Here is a 19618-nt window from a genome sequence, read left to right as displayed (position 1 = left end):
CTGCCCGCGGAGCGCCCTGAGCGGGCAGGGCGGAACGGAACGGCCCGGCCCGGCCCGGCCCGCGGGTGGCTGCCGGCTCCAGATCGACCTCCCGGGGCTTTTTTGAGAGGCGTTCTTTGTGGACGATCGCGGGTCTGTGTGCGTGCCCGTGGCTCTAAGTATGCTCGCCCAGAGGTAATTCAGGATGGGCACGTTTTTAAGCAGTTCTCTCTACGCAGCACATGGAAGGGAATTAGTAACATGTTTCAGTCTGAGGAGTTGGTCGTCAGCCTAGAGAAACTATGGCAGAAGGGTTCCTACCAGAAACACTGTCAACACAAGGAGCCCCTTCCACCTTCTGTATCAGAATTTTTTGTGTGTACACATCGTGTCATCCAGAGCAGTATTTTTCAAATCTAGCCGGCGGCTCAGCAGCTCACCAGGTCCTCCAGGATTTCCAGCCTTTGATGGATGGGTGGCTGCGAAGGTTCTGAAGAGCTGTGGAGCAAGAAGACGTAAAAGGGTACAGCACCATTAACTTCGATGGTGTTGCTCTGATGCCAAAGTCTGCGCTGGAAAATGGCCCAATGGGTTGCCTTTTTTTTTTTTTTTTTTTTTTTCCCTCTCCCCAAGAAAATTTCACTTACATGCTATATGGCAGTTTCATTTTTCAAATTTCACATTATTAAGCAATACTGTGTCTGGCTTTTCTGCAGATTAAAAATAGGTAATGGGGCTTTCCAGTAGAAATCATGAAACTGCTGAACTTTCTGACTTTCAGCTGAATTTTCTATCCCAGCTCAGACAGGGACACAGATAGGCAAGAGCCACATCACTGAGCTGCATTTCTCCTGCTGCGGAAGAGGCACACAGAAAGGGAGCAAGGAGCAGGACATGGAGCTCTGAACACCCTACAGCATGACAATCTGGTCTTCCAGTTTTCCCTCAAATCCATCCAGTGTGTCAGCCTGAGCTGTCATGTAATTACTCTTAATGCACTGATTTATATAAGGTGTGGGCCAAGCCGTTTAACATGAGTTTTTTGGAAACAGGTGTTTGTGGCTTAAGCCACAAATCTCAGATTCTGTGCAGCAGGGTGTATTTGGCCAGTGCTTCATGTGTAAAGAATTTGGGCACAGGCAATATATAAATTGGCCACAAGTGTCTTCATTTTCAACTGTTGCTAGTTGCAGAGAGATCTTTACATCAGAGGATCTTTTATGTATGGGCTGGCTTGGTTCTTGTGAATCAAAAAGAAAATTGCTGTGAACCTTTCTCTTTGTGTTGTAAACTTCTGTAGATTTAACTTGTTATCTAATTCAATTTTCTTGGCATCAGAAGCAGCTTCGTGGGTAATTAACTTTTCTTTCATGCTTACAAATAATTTTATAACACCCAGTTGAATTAAGATGCAGCAGAAAGTTGGATACAGGCAAAGTGAAGCAGTCCTAGTGTTTCTGCCTGCGTGTCTGTGTTTTAGTTCTCTTCATGAAGTGCAAACTGACATTGTTTTCTGAAAGGTTTATAAAGTGTAACTAACAGCAGTGAGATGCTCTTTCTACCATGTATAGTCATGGAAAATCAGCACAAGACCTTAACTTGGCTTAAGAGAATAAGTAACCTGTTGTCTGAGGAAGGCTGGGAACTAAAAGTTATCATGCAAAGCAATTTTAGTGCTGTGAAACCCTGCCGTAATTTTTTTCTGTTAACTTCCTATATCTTCAGAATTCTTTTTTTACTCTGTTTAGCAAGAGGGGAAAATAAATATGAAAACGGTCTGTTTGCAAATCCGCAAACACTTCTTCCTAAGTATGTATAAAAAAAGTAAACACTTGACCTAATTTTTAAGTAGTTTTGAAAAACTTGGCTAAATGCCAGTAATTCTTGCTGTGTGTTCACTATATCAAAATGTCATACAGATCACGTGTGTCGGTTTCAATGGGGTTTTTTGTATTTATCTATCTTTGCTCTTACATGTCAAATTTGTATCTTAGTACTGCAGAAGCAATCTTGCAAAAAACTGGCTGTATAGAGAAGATGCATGGAAGGAAAAGGATGGGAGATCATGGGGTGTTCTACTGGAAGAAGTAGACACTAATTTATTTTACTATTTCACATAGATTATTTATTTGTAATTTTAATTTAGCTGAAAAAAACTTATTCCAAAGCATAGCTTGTCTAAAATGACATTTATTTTTGCTCTCTAATTATAATCTTACTGTCAGTTATGCCAGAGTTAAGTGTGGAGGAAATATCTTCTTCATAAAATATGAAATAGCAGTGATATGCTGCAACACTTGTCTTATATTGTGCTTCCTCAATTGCCTTATGATTTTTGAATGGACACTGTTTGCACACAGCTTTCATTTTCACTTCAAATCTTCACAGGGATAACATGAAAATTGAAGTAAATCTGTCGGATGTTGAGCCAATGCAAATAGTTGTGTCAGTAAGGATTTTTACTCCATCATATCAGTGAGACATTTACACTATTTATGAAAGCTTCCAGTAATGGGCTATCTACAACTCCCTTGGCTTACAGGTTTCTCTCAAGCAATTTGAAAATTGCCGTGAATCTTTCCTTTGTGCTGACATTGAAATTCTGATGGAACATTATTGAGGTTGTAGCTTTGTTTAACATATAAAAATGCTCCAAAATTTTCAGCACTGTTGAATGGGGTTTTTTTTTAGCAGTAGTAAAAAGTAGGGTTAAGAAAATTAAAAAGCAGTATTTTAAAAAATTATGAAAACCAGCATATATCTAGGTTCAGAGATTTACTGACAAGTGAGATTATCCTTTAAAGGTGGCTTGCCTTTAAAAGCTGCAGTTGGAGATTTTTTTTCCTTTAGAGTTTCATGTACAATTAATTACCTACTGGTAGTCAACTGTAGTTTGCTTCATGGAAGCCCACTTGTCTCTCCCACAAACTGTTTTTTTTCAAATGCTCAAGCATCAGTTTAAAAATTGACAGAACTTGCAATTAGAACCTTGCAGTCTTTGTTGTGCTTGAGCTAAAATAGGAATCTGTCCACTTCTTACAGAGGAGTAACAGCTGAGTTCTGTGTTACAAAATAAAATTACTAGAGATTTAATTAACATTACATATTTTTGGTCAGCAAAATTCAGTCATGTTATATTCAAATGGGACTTTAAATGTTTTGCTTTCAGTAACTTCAGAAAGTATTACAAACAGTGAAAAGAAAATCTTTGTCTTTTGCTTCTTAATGAAATGAAATTTATTTTGAAGCAGCAGCATCTTGGTTTTTCTAGCTGATGGAAATGCAGAAATGCAAAATACCTTCCCAGCTTTAGATTACTTCTTTAGCACCCGCAAAGGGAGACCAAACCCAGAAACTTAAAGCTATTTAAGGGACAATTAAATGCTTTATTCTCAGATCTTGCCTTTTGTGAAAACGAGAATGAATATGCAGAACACGTGATTTATAAGTTATCCTGGTCTCAGCTTCTGCACTGGAAGTTTGTTTGGCTCCACTGTGTTATAACCACACCTCTTGATATGTCACAGATTTTGGATGTGTCCTTCTGGGATGTTACTATCTTTTCTCAGAAATGTTTTGTACATACACATTATCCTCTTTATTAATTTCATTTGCTGCCTTGTTGAATTGTGTAGGAGCCCTTTTTGACTTTTCTCACACTTTAGCTGTTACTGCTGTGTTTGTTATCCATGAAGTGTTTTGTTGAGGAGAGCTGTGTTGTTTAGGGATGGGGGTTATAATAGACACTTTTCCATTATGATTTTTTCTTGTGTGATTTTTTTTTTTCTTTTAATTGCAGAGACTTCCTATTCTATGGTACACCAGGGACTGGAAAGATTCTGGTAGCTTGTGCAGCTGCTAATGAATGTAGCCAGGGTAACAGGGGAGTAATCTTCTTTATGAGAAATGTTGTCAACTGCCTGAGTGAATGGGTAAGAGAATGTGAATGAGAGTTTCATTTATTATTTGAGCAATTAAGATTGAAACATGCCACATGTTCTGTCTGAGTTGTAACTAATTTTCTGTGGTCAAGAAGAAATCCTTTTTCATGTTTTGTCGGGTCCTTCCACTGAAATTGGACTGTCAGTGTTTCCTTTTCCAGTGGGGTTTTGGGGGTCTGGAAATCTTGGGGTGTATTGGGAAATACTAATCATGCAAACAAGAAAATTTTGTAAAGCACCACCATCCCCCTCAAAAAAACCCCAAACTAACCAGTTCCAGTGCTCTTGTAACCATAATGTTTTTCATGTATTTTCCCTTCCAAACAGTGCTGTTTTCCTGATACCAGTGTTCCTGTTTTCTTTGTAGGCCTACCAGATGTGACCTTCAGTTGTTTTCCTGGATGAGATCGATGCTCTTGCTCCCATACTCACCAGCAAACAAGACCAGGTTCACAGGTGGTTCATGTCTTGTCATCAAGATGTGTCATCAAGAAGGTGCTTGATCTTTGTGAAAGGACCACAACCTATTTAACTTGCTGTGACACCTTCACTGAACCTGAGAAGTAGTAATTCAGTGCTAGTGAATTTCAGATTATTTTTGAATGATAATTGAATACAATTCACTAAGCTTGAAATCAGCCCAAGCTCTGTATTATCTGTATTTAATGTCTTAAAATTAACCTTTTGCAAATCAGCATCTTTTCATTAAAAGCGTGTCCTTTTTGAGGGATCAGTGGAAATGGTTATGTAGAACTGAAGAAAATTTACTAAACCAGTGAATGAAAATCATATTTTTCTGTTAGCTCAGTTGTTGGAACACTTCTGGCACTAATGCATGGCTTTGCCAGCAGAAAGGCTGTGGTAATCAGATCCCATTCTGGCGGAGCCATTTCAAGATGGAGGATGACACTCATGGAGGAGCCACCACCATTGCAATGGTTGCATTGCCTTGGTTTTGGGTCCATTCTTGCTTGCATGCTCAAACTCTTTGCAGAAATCAGAAGCAATTTAATTGTCCCATGCTCCTCAGTGCCTTCTGCTGCACACCCTATTCCTGTAGTGGTGCCATACGGGACTTCCTCCTGAGCCCCACCTTTGTGTCTTCCAGGAGCTCACCTGCAAATTTTCTTCAACTTCTGGATTTCTCATTCCCACAATATCTTCCATAAAGATCTGCACTCAACCCAGCTTTCCCACACCAGCACTCTGTGTCTCTTAGGACTCAGCACCTGCTCCAGGGGGCAAGCCTGGAGTAAGAAGGGTGGTCTGAGTTAGGGGGTGTCCCTGCAGCCTCCTCATGGCTCCAGTCCCATCCTGTCATCCTCAGGCAGCACTTGAGAGGACACTAGACTGAAACTAGCACTAGAAGCTAGTGGAAATCAGATCAAGGTGCTCCAGCCCCAGCTGTGCCCGGACAGGGACAATTCCCGTCCTCCCTTTCCACAAGAAGAGACAGTGCATGGTGTTAAAAAGCCACTATGGAATGGTCCTGGAGTGACTGGGAGAGACTGAAGGCAACCAGGGAGACATAAGGTGACACAGGAGCTTCTCCAAGAATGTTGATTCCAACCCAGGGACCCCGGAATCCCATGCTACATCCCAACCTACTGCCATCCCCTCATATACACCCCTTTGGGGACCATACCCTGGCAAGCTCATCCCAGCACCCTCTGCCTGCTTAGCCAGCATTCCTGAGAATTCCTCCCCCCACTCAACCAGCACTATTCCACCACTGTGTCCCTGCATTAATCAGTAAATGCTGGACTGATGCCAGAGGAATGTGTGTTTCCTGGGTGTCCCCATGCACTGGCTATGTGTCCCTTGGTATCAAATCCAGTCAGAACACACCCACATCTTGATGGGTATGGATCTGCATGTCCAAAACTAAAACAAATTTTCAGGAATAGAAGGACTGATGAATGAGAAATTAAGTATTTTTAAAATCATCTGTCATTCTGTAAAGTGACAAGATTTCACCTGTTGATCATCTCTTTTTCTTTGCTCTTCTTTCATTTTTTCCCCATGTTTGTGGTTTTGGCTCTTTTCCAGTTCTCTTCCAGTTCTGTGCTGCTGCTGCTCCTTTTTCTTTCTCTTTTTCTTGCTGCCTTGACTCTCCAGCACTGGCACTGCTACTCTGCCTTCTAGCTTGACTCTCCAAAGGCTGAAGCTACAATTATCTGCACACACAAAATAAATTAATTCAGTCACCCTTTCCCCCATTTTTGTTTTTTTTTTCATCCCAAATTTGGTCTGGGTTCTTTTTTTTGCCTCTGCATATGCTTACACCAAAACTTCTTTCAGCTGCTGACATAATGTCTGACAACACGTCAAAGGTTCTGCTTGAAGGCAGGACAGCTGCTGCTTTTTGAGTGTTGAACACACCAGGAGGGTCAGTCTGCTTCCACTCCCTTCTAGCCCATGATCTACCAGACCTCTTGATGGATTTCAATTGGTGTATACTGGCCTCTACTGGTACCTGACACTCATTTTTAATGTTTATTGTCCAAATCTGCATCTCACTGACTGCACTGTGGGTTACTGAGGATGACTCTGACTGATCAGAATACTGACAACAGAAATGTTATAGAAGCTCAAGAGGAAGACTTCAGCATTTTTGTGTCTTTTATATTCCAAATCTGCAGATTTCCCTACTGAAAAGGTCCCTTTGTCTTTTCAGCAGAGAGGGATGTTCCTTGGATTGGAGGAAACACTGTTCCATTACCTGTCAATAATTAGAATCATTGTTGATAAATTAGTTTTTAGCCAAACTAAGGAAGTGAACATGGGTGAACATGATCTGGAATTGAGAGCATGAAGTTCAATAGTGCCAGAAATGTTCAACAGTGCCAGAAGTTTCTGGTGCACAACAATACTGTCTGGTTTGGGGATTTCACTGGTGTTACCTTGAAAATGTTGAGCTGGCTGGATCTGATATTTCAACCAGTCTCTTTTCCACTCTCTAGAACAGTGAAGAGCCACCAATCTCCAGGTTAAAGAATAAACCACATTTCAAAGCACTCCAAATTAAACTGAACACAGACATTTTAGAACCCTAAATCTCTCTGTAGCCACAACACCAGAAGAAGGAGGAGGCAACAATTTTTTTTCATGGTCACTAGATGTAAGAAAATAGGTCAGACTAGAAAAAAATATTTTTTGACAGCTATAAATTAACTTTCATTGCTGTTACTGTTGTTGGCTTGAACTTGCAGGTTCAATTGCAGGACAATATTGCGTGCTCACAATACCTCACCAGGCTGTCGGTTGAGGATCCTTGGAAAATCATACAGGGACCACTGACAGTGGCATCTTTGCCTCACCTCTGCAGCTCAAACACCTCATCTACTCCCACATAAATGGAGGCTTTTCGGATTTCTAACCCTCCCCTGCCTTCAGAACACCTTTGCTTAAATAAATGGTCCAAGTTCAATGGGTTCATATTTTCTATCACATTACCCCAGCCACTAACTTCTCTGTGTGTGAAGTTACTGGCTAGAAGAGAAGTCAGGAATTCAAGCCAGTAAAAGGTATAAAATGGTCCATCAAGAGGAGACTACTGTGAGAGGGTGGGAGATGGGATGTATTTATTACTTGCTAAAACGGCAGACATTTAAAAATGAATTTATCATTCATGTTACTTGCATTTAGTTTACAGTCCTGGAAAAGTGTTATTATCATAGAGGTTACAGGTACGGCTGGCTCCTATGCTTCAAAGGCTCTAGGAATTCATGATCTCTCTCAATGCCATCTACATATTTTTTGGGGATAAAACCCATCAGGACTCAGAACCATGAGAAAAATGTGTCCTTTTTCTGTGTTGGTAACTGCAAGTCTGACAACAGGCTCAGCAGGGACCAGCAACTGAAGGGGCCTGGATCTGACCTCAGCAGAAAATGTAAAGGAACTTTTCAGCTAACATATTTGATACATCTAAAGATTGGAAATAAAGACCATCACTCCAAGCAAAAACTTCACAGTAAAACTGTGAACTTCTTATTTTATTAATTTAAACATTAATAATGTTTAAATTATCATATAGCAAATCTGTAAGTAACTTCTAAGTAAATTCTGCTAAATTCCTTTTTCCCTGATTTGGGAGAAAGTGAGGAAAATACATATTTTGAGAGGAAATCTCTTCAACTGGTGTTTAATACTTCATGCAGCTCAAAGGACATGGGATGGGTTTTAATTATCAATTCTTCCAGACAACTGCAGTCATACAAAGGTGTCCAGGAGACAAGCACTGACCCATTTTTCTGGCCACATGTGTACACTGTCTCACACGCACGGAACACCATTCTTGCAGCATGTAATATTCTCAAGACGTCACAGCACATGCATTATTCTCTAAGTATCACCATTTATATAGACTAGTTTCATGTAAGTGCACCACATCTAGTCATTAAACAACTAGCTTTTAGTAAAAAATAATAAGAATAAAAAAGCAAAGAGCATCACAAAGAATATTTCCATGAAGAAAATACTGTGAAACAAACACGGGATTTTTACTACTCTTGTGATTTTTGCCTAGTAGGTAAACCCTACAAGGTAAAACAGTACAAAGCATACAGAATTAGCTAAAACTAAACACAAAAACCAAACAGACAATTTTCTGTACTTCTAAGTAATAAAAAAGCAGTTAATGTGAAAGAAAGGACAAAGTTAGCAGTTCAGGTGAGTAAAGAAAGTATAAATAACTCAAACCTTTCTTTGCATGCAGCCATTTGAAAACTTTGAAAAGACCACAGCATGCCAAAAGCAAGGGCTTGTGACTTAAATGTGCATTTCTTTTGGATTTTTGTTTTATTTTTCTGATGTTTTGTTTTCCTCTGAATTACACTGGCTTTCTAATAGGAGTGTTTGATTTGTTTGCTATTACTGCAAGAAGTTATATCAATTCAGTTTATGATCAGAGGCCAAAAATCCTTTCAGGAACAAGTCAAGCTAGTCTGTCTGCAAAGACAAATCACCAAAAAACCCTAAAATTCCTGTTCAACAAGTCCAAAAAGATACACTGTTCTGCGGGTCTGGTGTCAATTATTTCCAATTACTTTATTTCTACAATATATGTGAGATTCTGAACTTAATTGAACAGAACTGTCACTGTTTCCATTATGCCGTAGCCAAGTGCAGAAAAATAAACCAAATTAAGTGGATTTTTTCATCATTACTTTGTCCCATCCTTCACCATGATTTTGCATGGTCTGCTGATAGCAGAGAGCCAGACAAGTGCCAAGAGCCTGACTCAACTGTCACATCTTGTCACACATCAACACCATTTCCTGAAAGGCATTTAGGACTTAGTAAGAAGAGTATCATTACAGTACGGGAGGAGATGAGTGTCTGACATGGGGCAATTGGTGAGTTCACTGGAAAGAAGCACCTGGAAAACATGAGCAAAATCACTGGGGGGCAAAAGGAAGATAGAGGATGGACGTGTTTTTTTTTTCTCTAGAGTGAAACAGTATGAGTATTTTATGTTACTGTGCCAGAAGTGCAGATTTAAACTGAAAGACTGCAGGTCCAGGTTAACACTGGCCCTGAATGAGTCTTCAAAGGTGAAAGGAGAGACACCAGTCAGAGGCTGAGGAAAAGAAAGTAAATAAATGACAGAGGAAAAAAGGCAGAAGAGATGTCTGTGCTTTGATAAGGGTGACATGAAAAGGAACAGAAAAATTGCTTTCAAAGGTTTTCTTATTATTTCATACAGTTTAATGAGGTTTTTATCCCAGGAAAAGGGAAGGCCATGACTCCAGCAAGTATGACCAAGTCTAGTTCTCATCTGGAAGCCCAGATAACAGTCACATTCACAACTTAATGATACTATTAAATTTTCCCCCTCTTTTCCCTTAGGTATACCTTACTTTGCTGATACCAAAGTTAGGTGCCCACTCCCATGATAGAATCATCCACGGAAGCAATTCTACAAGACTATTTTCTGCAGCAACAGGCAGTACTGTAGCATATTATGAACGCAAATGGATGGCAACTGCCTGTGAGAAATAAAAGCTAACTGCAGTGCATGCTCAAATGCATGTAAAACAGTTTAATCACCAACCCCTCCACTTCTTGCACATCTCATCTCAAGTTTCTCTGCACCTCAGGTGTCAAATCTGACCTGGGACCCTCAGGCATGAAGGGAAGTTACAGAGAGTGATGATGCTCAACAATTCCTAAAACACCTGTGTGAGGCAGCAACACTCTATTTTACAGTACCTGTAATAAACACTTTTTTCTCATCAATCTTAGACAGCATCCAGTGAAACACTTTGTTGCCAGGGGGAAAATTCCTTGGAAAAGAAGGAAGAACATAGTTCCCTTCTTCCAACTCAGTAGCCTGGACACCCTAAGGGCTGCTGGTCTTACTGTTAAAGACTGTGACATTAAGTACCTCTGCTTTTTTCTCATCACGTTACAGATGGGCTTTTGGAGGCTGGTCACTGAACTAATTTTGAAATTAAGGTTTTTTTTGTTTTGCCCATGAAACACTAAGTTTCTATGAAAGGCTTTGCTGCAATGATTTTTTCAAAGGTTATTAAGCTCAAATTGTCCACAAGAAAATAGTATGGGAAGGGAGCTTTAGCTGTGAAAGCTGGTTTGTTGTTTTTTGGGGTTTTTTTTTCCTGAGAGCTACTTCTTTGTGTAGAAGTGGTTCATTACCTGCTGTTAGCTGAGTCAGAAGAATTACAGAATAAACTTGCCTCAACAAGTCAGAATTTTCTTCTTAGCTCAGTATAAATGGTACAGATAACTGTGTTCGTCCTTCTTTTCCCAGGAAAATTCAGTTTGCATCCTCCCACTATATTCATGTAAAAGAACATTAAAATGTCAAAGACAACTGAAAAATGGGTCAAAAAAAGAAAGAAAGTTATTCTTCTGGCTAGGTCTCCTTCCAGAAATAAGAGTATCACATCTCCTAAACAGTCACACCTAAGCAAGGAAAGGGAAATGTTGGATTGCCAAAGAGCTCAAACTTCTGAAGATGCAGGTTGAAATAGCAAGTGAAAGTCAAACCAGACCTTTAGTTCCTTTTGTCTTCCCAAGGAAAGTTACAGTATTTATTAGGTTTTTGCTTTCTTGAATCCATTGTTACTTCTGTTGTGTCTCTCCCAAATCAGCAGTTTCTTGCATAATGCTGCTGCCCCTCTAGTTATGTCGGCTAAACTCGTGTTTTTCAGCAGCTGCTGGCTTTTTTTATTCTGTAGTTTGGTTTTCAAACAGTACCTAATTGAAAAATAATCTCTTGGCTTTCATTTCTTCTAGGAGTAGCTCCCCAGTAATGAACAGTGTATGGTAAAAAAGTTGTACTTCAAGCAGTGTGGACCCAGAGTCACATGTGAAATAGAATAATTATGTCCTGATGTTTGCAATGCAAAACATTTTTCCTAACCTAAATTACTTGGGAGTTCTACCATACAATGCTGTAATGGCAAAGTGACATTTTTCCCTAGTGCATGTTTTTTTTATATCCAAGCTTCTCATTTTTATGGAGCTGTGACTTTAGCCAGAAAGTAAGTCACGTTTCCTAGTGAAAAAATGGTAACAGTTCTCCCTGTTTTTTCAGAGACATACCTATTCCAGGTATGGGATACTTCACTGATACTGTATTCCAAATAAAAAGAAATACTGACTGAAGACATTTGTGTCACTGCAGATTTGCAGATATGCCCTATGGCTCATGCAAGATAGGAAGGTGGAAAGAGACTCACGAGTATGTGACAGGAAAGCAAAGACAATTTACACATCAAGAGCATTTTTAAATTACCCTGAGCTTAGAGTAACTGATTTAAATTTTGTTAATACTAAAGTGGGATGTTTTCTTGATACTTGTACAGTTGCAAGTTCACTTGGTTGTTAACTGATGCCTATTCAAACAATTATGGGAAGGATATTTAGCTTGTGAAATAATTCAACCTGTAATGGAATACGACTCGTTTCCACAGCTGGTGTAGACAGTTCCTCTTGCTTTTAGTGAACTAAATTTTAGGAGACTAGTTTCTCTTCCTAATTTTTAATGTAAAAGGGCTCTTTACAATTTAAAATAGCCCACTGACAACCTCCTAATAATGTTGGTTATTAATGTCTTAGCAGTTTTTATGATGGATTGGGGTGTGGTTGTTTTGGTTTGCTGTTTGCACGTTTTTACATATAGGAACCAGAAAAGGACTGATTTCAGTAGTGATGACTTCAAACCTGAAGTTTAGTGACCTGAAGTTCATCCTGGACAAAATACTAATACTTGCTTTTATCAAATTCTTTCAAATCCAGTGTTAGAATTGTGCCAACATAGAGTTGCAGTGTTACAAGGTTACCCCAGTCCCCTGTAGGAAAGAAGCTGCCATCCTAGGCTACAGCTGGGGAAAGGGTCAAGAACAAGCCTAACTACAGCTTTGCATGGATTGGAGAAGGTCGGAGAAGGACCTGCCTTCAGAGGATATTGGTGAGAGGAAAATTTGGGAAACTGCTATGTTGAAGAGCTGGAGAACGGTCAAGGCAGAGGAGGCTGCTGTTTACCTGCCATGATGAGAAAGGAACTATTACAGAATCACAGAACCATTTAGGCTGGAAAAGACCTCTGAGACTGAGTAAAATCTTTGACTGATTTCCACCTTGTAAACTAAACCATAGCACTAAGTGCCACATCAGTCATTTCTTGAACACTTCCAGGGATGGTAACGCCACCACTTCCCTGGGCAGCCTGTTCCAATGTTTAACAATGCTTTCCACAAAGAAATCCCTCCTGATGTCCAGCCTAAACCTCCCCTGGCAAAGCTTGAAGCTGTGTCCTCTTATCTTGTCGCTAGCTGCCTGGGAGAAGACTTTACAGGAGAGCGATTCCTTTGAGAGGACAGACAGGTCTGCCTCAACTGTCCTGACTCAACACATTCGGAACAAAACATGACCAAGTGCAGAAAGACGCATTTGTAATGCTTGCTCCAGATCACAAAATAAACAGAGGGAATGTGCAGCTGGCCTGTTAGAAGCAACAGAGCCTAAGCCTTTGCTCTTCATTTGGCACAAAGAGCTGCAGTGCCTGCATAGGAATTAAACATTTTCTTTTCACCAGACCTCTTTGCCACATTCAGAAACACCAGTGATATGATACTGCAGCTGATCTGAAAAGTGGACAGAACCTGTAAAGATTTTTACCTTAAGAAAACAGCTCCCAGTTCATACTAATTCTTCTTGGTTTGTATCACCTTGATTATTCCACCTCCAGTAATACAGAAACCACGATCCTGAGCTGAACAAATTCAAAGAGAAATGTCTTACTCAGGAATAAAAAACTGCAGATTAACCAAGATCTGTATCACAAACCAACTTCAAACATGTAAAGCAAAATCACCAAATGAAGAACTTAATGTCAGGTTCCAAAGATTTCTACCATGCTGACAGTTTGTGATAAAAAAAGCCACAAATCTGGTTCACAGAAATTCATTATGTAGCATTTTACACAAAAATACAGGATGTTGTTATACAGCCAAGCATCTGGGGTGATTCACCCCGATTTAAGGGGAAAAAAAAAATCTCTAGGAAAAGCAGCTATTTACCAGAACAAGGATGAGGGCAGAACAAACTACTGTATTTGTGAAACTGAATCAAGCTGAATGTTAGGAAGCATTATTTTACCATAAAACAAATCAAACAGATACACTTATCTTGATCCTAAGAGATGCTGAGTACAAAGCTACTAGTAATTTCCCATGAAAAAATCCAGACCAGTATCTTTAGAGAGAGAGAGGACTAAAATTACCTGAAACGTTCAGGAATGTTTTCACAGTACCAAAGAAAAGGAATTCAGGGAAGCCACACAGGAGTATGTCCTGAAAGATGTGCTGAATACTGAACAAGGGGGCAGTCGAACCCACTGCAATCACAGCTGTGGGCAACAACAGAGACGAGGCCAGGAGGAAGACACAGCCAAACCAAGAGCAGAGTGAAAACACCAGAGATACATGTGTTTTGTTTCATCCATGCTAATATATACATTTTAATGTACAGGCTCTCTTCCTTGGTTGCAAAGCTATCCTCCCACTACCTCTAATCACTTCACTGCACAGTTAAATAATTTCTGCTAAAGCTTTTCCTGACAGTTTTCTTGCATTCAAATATACATGCTCATCCTTCCAACTTTGAAGCATCACCACTACTTGCAGGAAGCCTGCTCCTTGCACTAAATAGAACTACTTAGCTGATTTATGGGGCATTTGCTGTAACTGCTTTTGGGCACAAACAAAGCAGTCTTTTCGATTTACTTTTCTCAGCAAAGAATCAGAACTGTCAGAAGTGTCCATTAGCACAGTGTTTGTCCAAGAATTCTGTCATACTGATGTTATTACAGGAAAGACAAGAAAAGCAATCTCAGACAAGGACATATGACTTGGCAGACAAGTGAAAAAGAGATATCAGCCTAATATTCCAAGAAGAAACTTCACTACTGCCAGCAGGCTGACAGCTACAGTTCATGTGCATCTGCTGTTTCCCTGGAACTGCATTTTGCAGAAGTGTGAAGTCAGACACTTCGCAATTCTAGCAAGTTAAGACATTAAAGAAAAAAAACTCAGCACTCTGAATCCAAATTAAAATAACCAAACAAACTTTAATATGTTTTTTTCCAAGATCTAATATACAAATACAATGGTAATAATGTACTCTTCTTTTGTAAGCTTGGATGAAATATATTGAAATCCACTTTCTGCATGTTATATAAATAATCATCTAAAGCAACCTAGAAAAGAAAAATAAAACTTAATACACATGGTGTACACAAGTAATTGAGTTTAAAAAGCAGTATGAGAAACTGCAAAAAAGGCTTGACAGTTTCATTGTGCTGTTAAATGGTAGTGTAATCATCAAATTCCAAGCATATAAAAAAGTCAAGTTTTGTGAAGAGAAGCATTATCTTTTAGTAGACCAAACACCAAATTATGAAAATAGACAGGATCTGGGGCTCTTGCATTAGAACAGCAGTCTGTGAATAAACAGACATCTTGGGTGGGATGATGTAGTTAAAAGAGAATGATTAGAAGTGTTGATCAAAACTGTAAGGTTCTACAGTCAGGCACACATGATTTCTATGAGTTTTATGAATTGCATCCTCCCAAAATAGGACACATGAAGTGGTTGTTCACCATTTGAATAATTTGAATACTCTTCACAAATGTATAAGCCCAGTAATAAGTCCATCACTTAAAGAGTGCATATATCACACCCACCGTACAGAAAAAAGCAGGATACGCCTTCACAGGAACTTTCTTACTGAAAGATCTAGCCTAAAAGTAAATGGGGTAAGGTGGGAGGGAAGAACAAAACACAAAAAAAAAGTACTTATCAGAAAAATTTAACATTTCTGATTAAACATCAAGTACTATATATAATGCTTAGAGGCAACACACTGTATTACTAGCGTTATCCCTTTGTATTTTGACATCCTGAAACTGTAACATTTCATTCCATGAAAGCTGTGTACAAAAGTAGTTACACAACAGTATGTAATACTGGGAGAGGCTTACAAAAATACTTACATGATTTGACAGACCTCAAGACTGCATACTATAAACCAAGGTAAATTAGCATGCCTTGTTCCAACAAAGTCCCAAGTTGCATCTGGTTTAGTAAATAGAGTTTAACTTTTTTTTTTTTTTTTTTTCCCAATAGACAGAAATGATGGAAGACCAGAAATGCATTTTTCTGAGTGCATCTTTTTTAGTTCAACGTTGCCATCAGTCCCAGGAGTCTAGTTGTAAATCCTTTGGTTACATATCTGAGACATCGAAATTATCTCAGTTGCTCAGTATCTAAATATGAAAATCTAAAGCATGGCTGCATCAAATCTGCAGTTTAAACTCATATTCAAGTCAGTACATCTAACAGATTTGAAAAAGTCTTCCTGTAATGCCTGTCTATTAAAAAAAATCCCTTCTTGTGTTGCTTTTTCTTACAGCCTAAAACAAACTAACTCTCTATAAATACTGATAAGAATGTTTGAGCTTGTAAAGTTTAGTTTTTCACAGACCTTTCCAGACAACTGAGAAAATAAGACTGAAACTTTAGGAGGAAAAAGTTTCAATCTTTTCAGAAAACAAATTATTTTAAAATGTTGAGATATAATAACACCTGTGTGTGTATATCTATTTCTAAAATAGAAAAATGTTCTTCCCTGATCTAATGCTCTGCCCTTCTATTATTAATTGCAAGATGAAAAAATAAAGTAGTTTTTATTTACCTTCTCAACCCAGAATGGGTTACATGTCATTCAGAAAGCATTTTATCTCCCTTGATAAACTGAGTCCCATAATGATGTAGGACGGGAGACAAATGCAGAAAGCCAAAAGGGAGACCCTTTTTCACAAGAGGAATAGGAAAAGGGGTGATGAAGAAAAAGAGGGAGAATGTGTAAATGTATTTGTAGGCTTTCAAAGGGAACACTTTTGGGGACTGACAGAACATTTTGTTATATGCTTTTATGCTGACGAAGCACACAATTCCTAAGGAAAACTGCAATTTTCATTATCATATTTTGCCACCTGCTGGTCAGCAGCTGCAGTGTCAGGAAGACCTGACCATACTCCAGAAACTTTTTTCTCAAGATAAAGGGCCACACGAGTACAATATGCTTCATGTGGCATAGCTGGGACTCCATTCAGCATTTCAGATTTAGGCGTCTTCTGGCTGTGAAATGGGGGTGGTAATTGTTACCCTCATCCTCTAAAATACATGTAACAATGCATTGTGTAACAAATGCTGAGATAGCTGAAACCTCTCTGCAGATTTGAACTTTACCCTACCCTATAATCCCAACTAAAACAACAGATAAGTGGTTGTGAAGACCCTCAGGCAAAACAAAATGGTGATTTTATACAGCAGAACAGATGCATTTAAAGGCACCAGCCCATTAGATTCACCTAAGGTCCTGAAACACCCAGCAAATGCTTCCAGCAAAAGCCCATTTCAACCATTAGGCAGAAAGTACCCTTGTCCTTGCATTAACATACACTATCTGATTATGAAGGAGGCCAATACTCTGTTACTGCTGCCAGCTATGGCCAGTTCAAGTGGTTTGAACTCTCTACAGTTCCTGCACTGTCAACAATTCACTGATGATGGGAGACTAGAAGCAAGTATTCAGAGAGGAATTTTTTTAAATTTTAATTAAGCTGATATAACCCACCCATTAAAAAACATACAAAGGGGGGAGAAAAATGCGAGGAGTGCCAGGATCAACATTCAGTTGAATAAAATGCTAACGCTGCTCTAATCTGGATTTATACTTTTCTCTTTAGTCTCCAATTACATCATCACATTGCATACTTTCCACAGGACCCTCCCAGTGCATAACTTGGGCAGGGCTCTAGGAATGAAGTGGGAAGAAAGGAGGCCTGTTCTCTTCAGAAGTTGGTAGGCTCAGGCTGGGAACCAGGGGACCAATGCACTATGAATTATCAAATTACCTGAAAGGTTCTGAAGAACCAAATTTTCTTCCTGCTTCTATCCCAAAGTTTCCATACAATACCAGCAACCAAATTTAAACATAGTACACATTACTCATTTTCCATGCCTCCCATCCCTGATATGAGGCATTTCAGGCCACGCACTTGGCATTTTTCTTAGCCAAAAGGCAATGGGTTTTATATAGTGTACATTATGGGTTGAAGGGTGGAGAATTTAAAAAAAAAATCAAAATATTTCAGCTTGAACAAAGATAATTGACAGTTTTGATGTTGTACTTTGTCTCTGTTCCCTGCTTCTAAATGGAATAAACAGTTTTCTTGGGCATGTGACCACAAAAACTGAGACATCAGGTTAAACAACATGAACAGGAATTAAATGTGAATTATAATTAGTATATGAAAAATAAAGCCGAAGGGTACAAAGGATCATAGAATGGTTTGGGTTGGAAGGGATCATCTGTTCCAACCCTCCTGGCATGGGCAGGGACACTTCCCACTAGACCAGGCTGGTCAAATCCCCATCCAACCTGGCCTTGGACACTTCCAGGGATAGGGCATCTACAGCTTCTCTGGGCAACCTGTGCCAGTGTCTCACCGCCCTCACAGGAAAGAATTTCTTCCTAACATCTAATCTAAATCTCTGTCATTCAGTTTAAAGCCATTTCCCCTTATCCTTAATGCCCTTGTAAAAAGTCCCTCTCTGGCTTTGTTGTAAGCTCCCTTTAGGTACTGGAGGGCTGTTAGAACATACACACATTAATAACATAAAACAAAACATTAACCAGCTCAGTAGGCACTGACTGAACAAACCAGGGATGCCACATTTGACTTCCAGAAAAAAGATGAAGGGCTCTCCTACAGGTAATGCTGTAATTGAGGATTATATTAATAGTGCAAATACAGAGATAAATCTGGCATTTATTTACTCTGAAGTGCAATCTTTCCAGACCACCTTGACTGGAACCACTGGGTGCTATAATCAAAGTGTAAATATACTTGTAGACATAGGAAACTCTTTGTAGTGCTTTGTTTTCCAGCTAGAGGAAGACAAAGCCTTGCCAATAAAACATTCTTCTGCTTTTGTACTGTGCACTAGGCAAGAATTTCACAATGCAGCTAGAATAAAAGCATGAAAGAAAAAAATAGAGTAGGACTCTGCAGTTCTTCAGGGCTCATCATCCACTGTTCCAACCAAACAGACTTTCCTAATTGACTTGGCTGCATGCCAGGGAAGAAATAAACAGAAAGCACCTTTCTCAACATAGCTTTGGGCATGGCTGGTCATGTCAGGGAATGACTCCCCCCTCCCACACACGAACCAGCAGTTAAAGGCAACATGCTCTGTTTTCCTGACAGCCATTCCACATTGCTGTGAAATACCATATGCAGTGTTCTTTCTATGGTGCTCATCCCATGCTGGCACATGGCTGCATTTATAAAAGTCTACTCGAAGTTTCTCTGCCAGTAATAATTATTTTAGGCAGCATTTATATGTATATTAAATTGGACCTGGCTGTGAGTAAACTGTCTCCTGTACATTAAGATAATAATAATACAGAAGTAGTTGTAATAGTTGAATCTTTAGTGTGGTGGGATTTTTTTTTAATGTAAACTCTCAAAATAATAAAAGGCAAAATATTTGAAATTAAGTATGCAGCTTTAAGTCTTCTAACAACAAATGCTTTGTGAAGTTATGTTTATTTAGATAAATAAAAGGAAAGGAATCTTACATGTTCTAGATGAATATGGGCCTGGCTGGCGATGTCATAAATTACATCTCTCACATTTTTCTCTTGCTTGCCTCTTATGAAATCCTCCTGTGAAACTCCATGCTAGACACAGGAAGGAAAACCAAAATCAAAAAAGAGAAAAAAATCCTCTAAAAATATCAAGTTTCCACATTTGCTTCTCAAAACATGTCCCAGCAATGAAGCTAAGGGCTAAAGACTAAAACAGCCTAAGTGTTCTACCACTGCTCTCTTATTTTTTAATTCCCTTTTGGTCAGACACTTTGAAAAAAAATCAAGAGAACAAAGAGAACAGATGGTACAGACTATCTGCACAAGTTCATTTCCTAAAATTTTGTGGTCAGTAAGATAACAAAGTCAGATTTCAAAGTCTGGGGGATTTAGATCTGTTTAGATGGACAATTTTTAAAACCATAATTCAAGAATCAATATTAAGCACAAGAAAGCCAGTAACAGCTACCATAGAAGCCATACTGACTTTTGAATCTTGGGATTGGTG

At 39.1% G+C, this 19618-nt stretch overlaps 1 protein-coding gene and 1 non-coding gene across 10 annotated transcripts in view; one reads left to right on the top strand and one right to left on the bottom strand.

Moving 5' to 3' along the window:
• The first annotated feature begins 10 nt into the window (after positions 1-10).
• LOC116807770 (uncharacterized) lies at positions 11-7350 on the top strand. Of its 2 annotated transcripts, XR_005979235.2 has the most exons (3): positions 11-174; positions 3779-3911; positions 4288-7350. It is a non-coding gene; the product is annotated as an uncharacterized protein (transcript). The 2 variants fall into 2 exon arrangements; XR_012054231.1 differs by having other exon boundaries at positions 3779-7350.
• Positions 5831-19618, bottom strand: part of NDUFAF6 (NADH:ubiquinone oxidoreductase complex assembly factor 6) — a 26549-nt gene continuing 12761 nt past the window's right edge. For 2 of the 8 annotated variants that reach the window (XM_030266441.4, XM_030266443.4), the window contains exons 7-9: positions 19102-19203; positions 15137-15193; positions 14495-14649 (exon numbers count right to left, since the gene is read on the bottom strand). In XM_030266441.4, coding sequence (XP_030122301.4) covers positions 14521-14649; positions 15137-15193; positions 19102-19203 — 288 coding nt within the window. In that variant the 3' untranslated portion in view covers positions 14495-14520. Of the gene's footprint in view, positions 6098-7525; positions 11145-13070; positions 13165-14494; positions 14650-15136; positions 15194-19101; positions 19204-19618 lie in introns of those variants that run through there. The other 6 variants (XM_041713975.2, XM_072924838.1, XR_005979233.2 and 3 more) reach the window with 5 other exon arrangements.

Source organism: Taeniopygia guttata, chromosome 2 (assembly GCF_048771995.1).
Source record: "Taeniopygia guttata chromosome 2, bTaeGut7.mat, whole genome shotgun sequence".
Taxonomy (NCBI): Eukaryota; Metazoa; Chordata; class Aves; order Passeriformes; family Estrildidae; genus Taeniopygia; species Taeniopygia guttata.
This window is presented reverse-complemented; position numbering and strand designations above follow the sequence as displayed.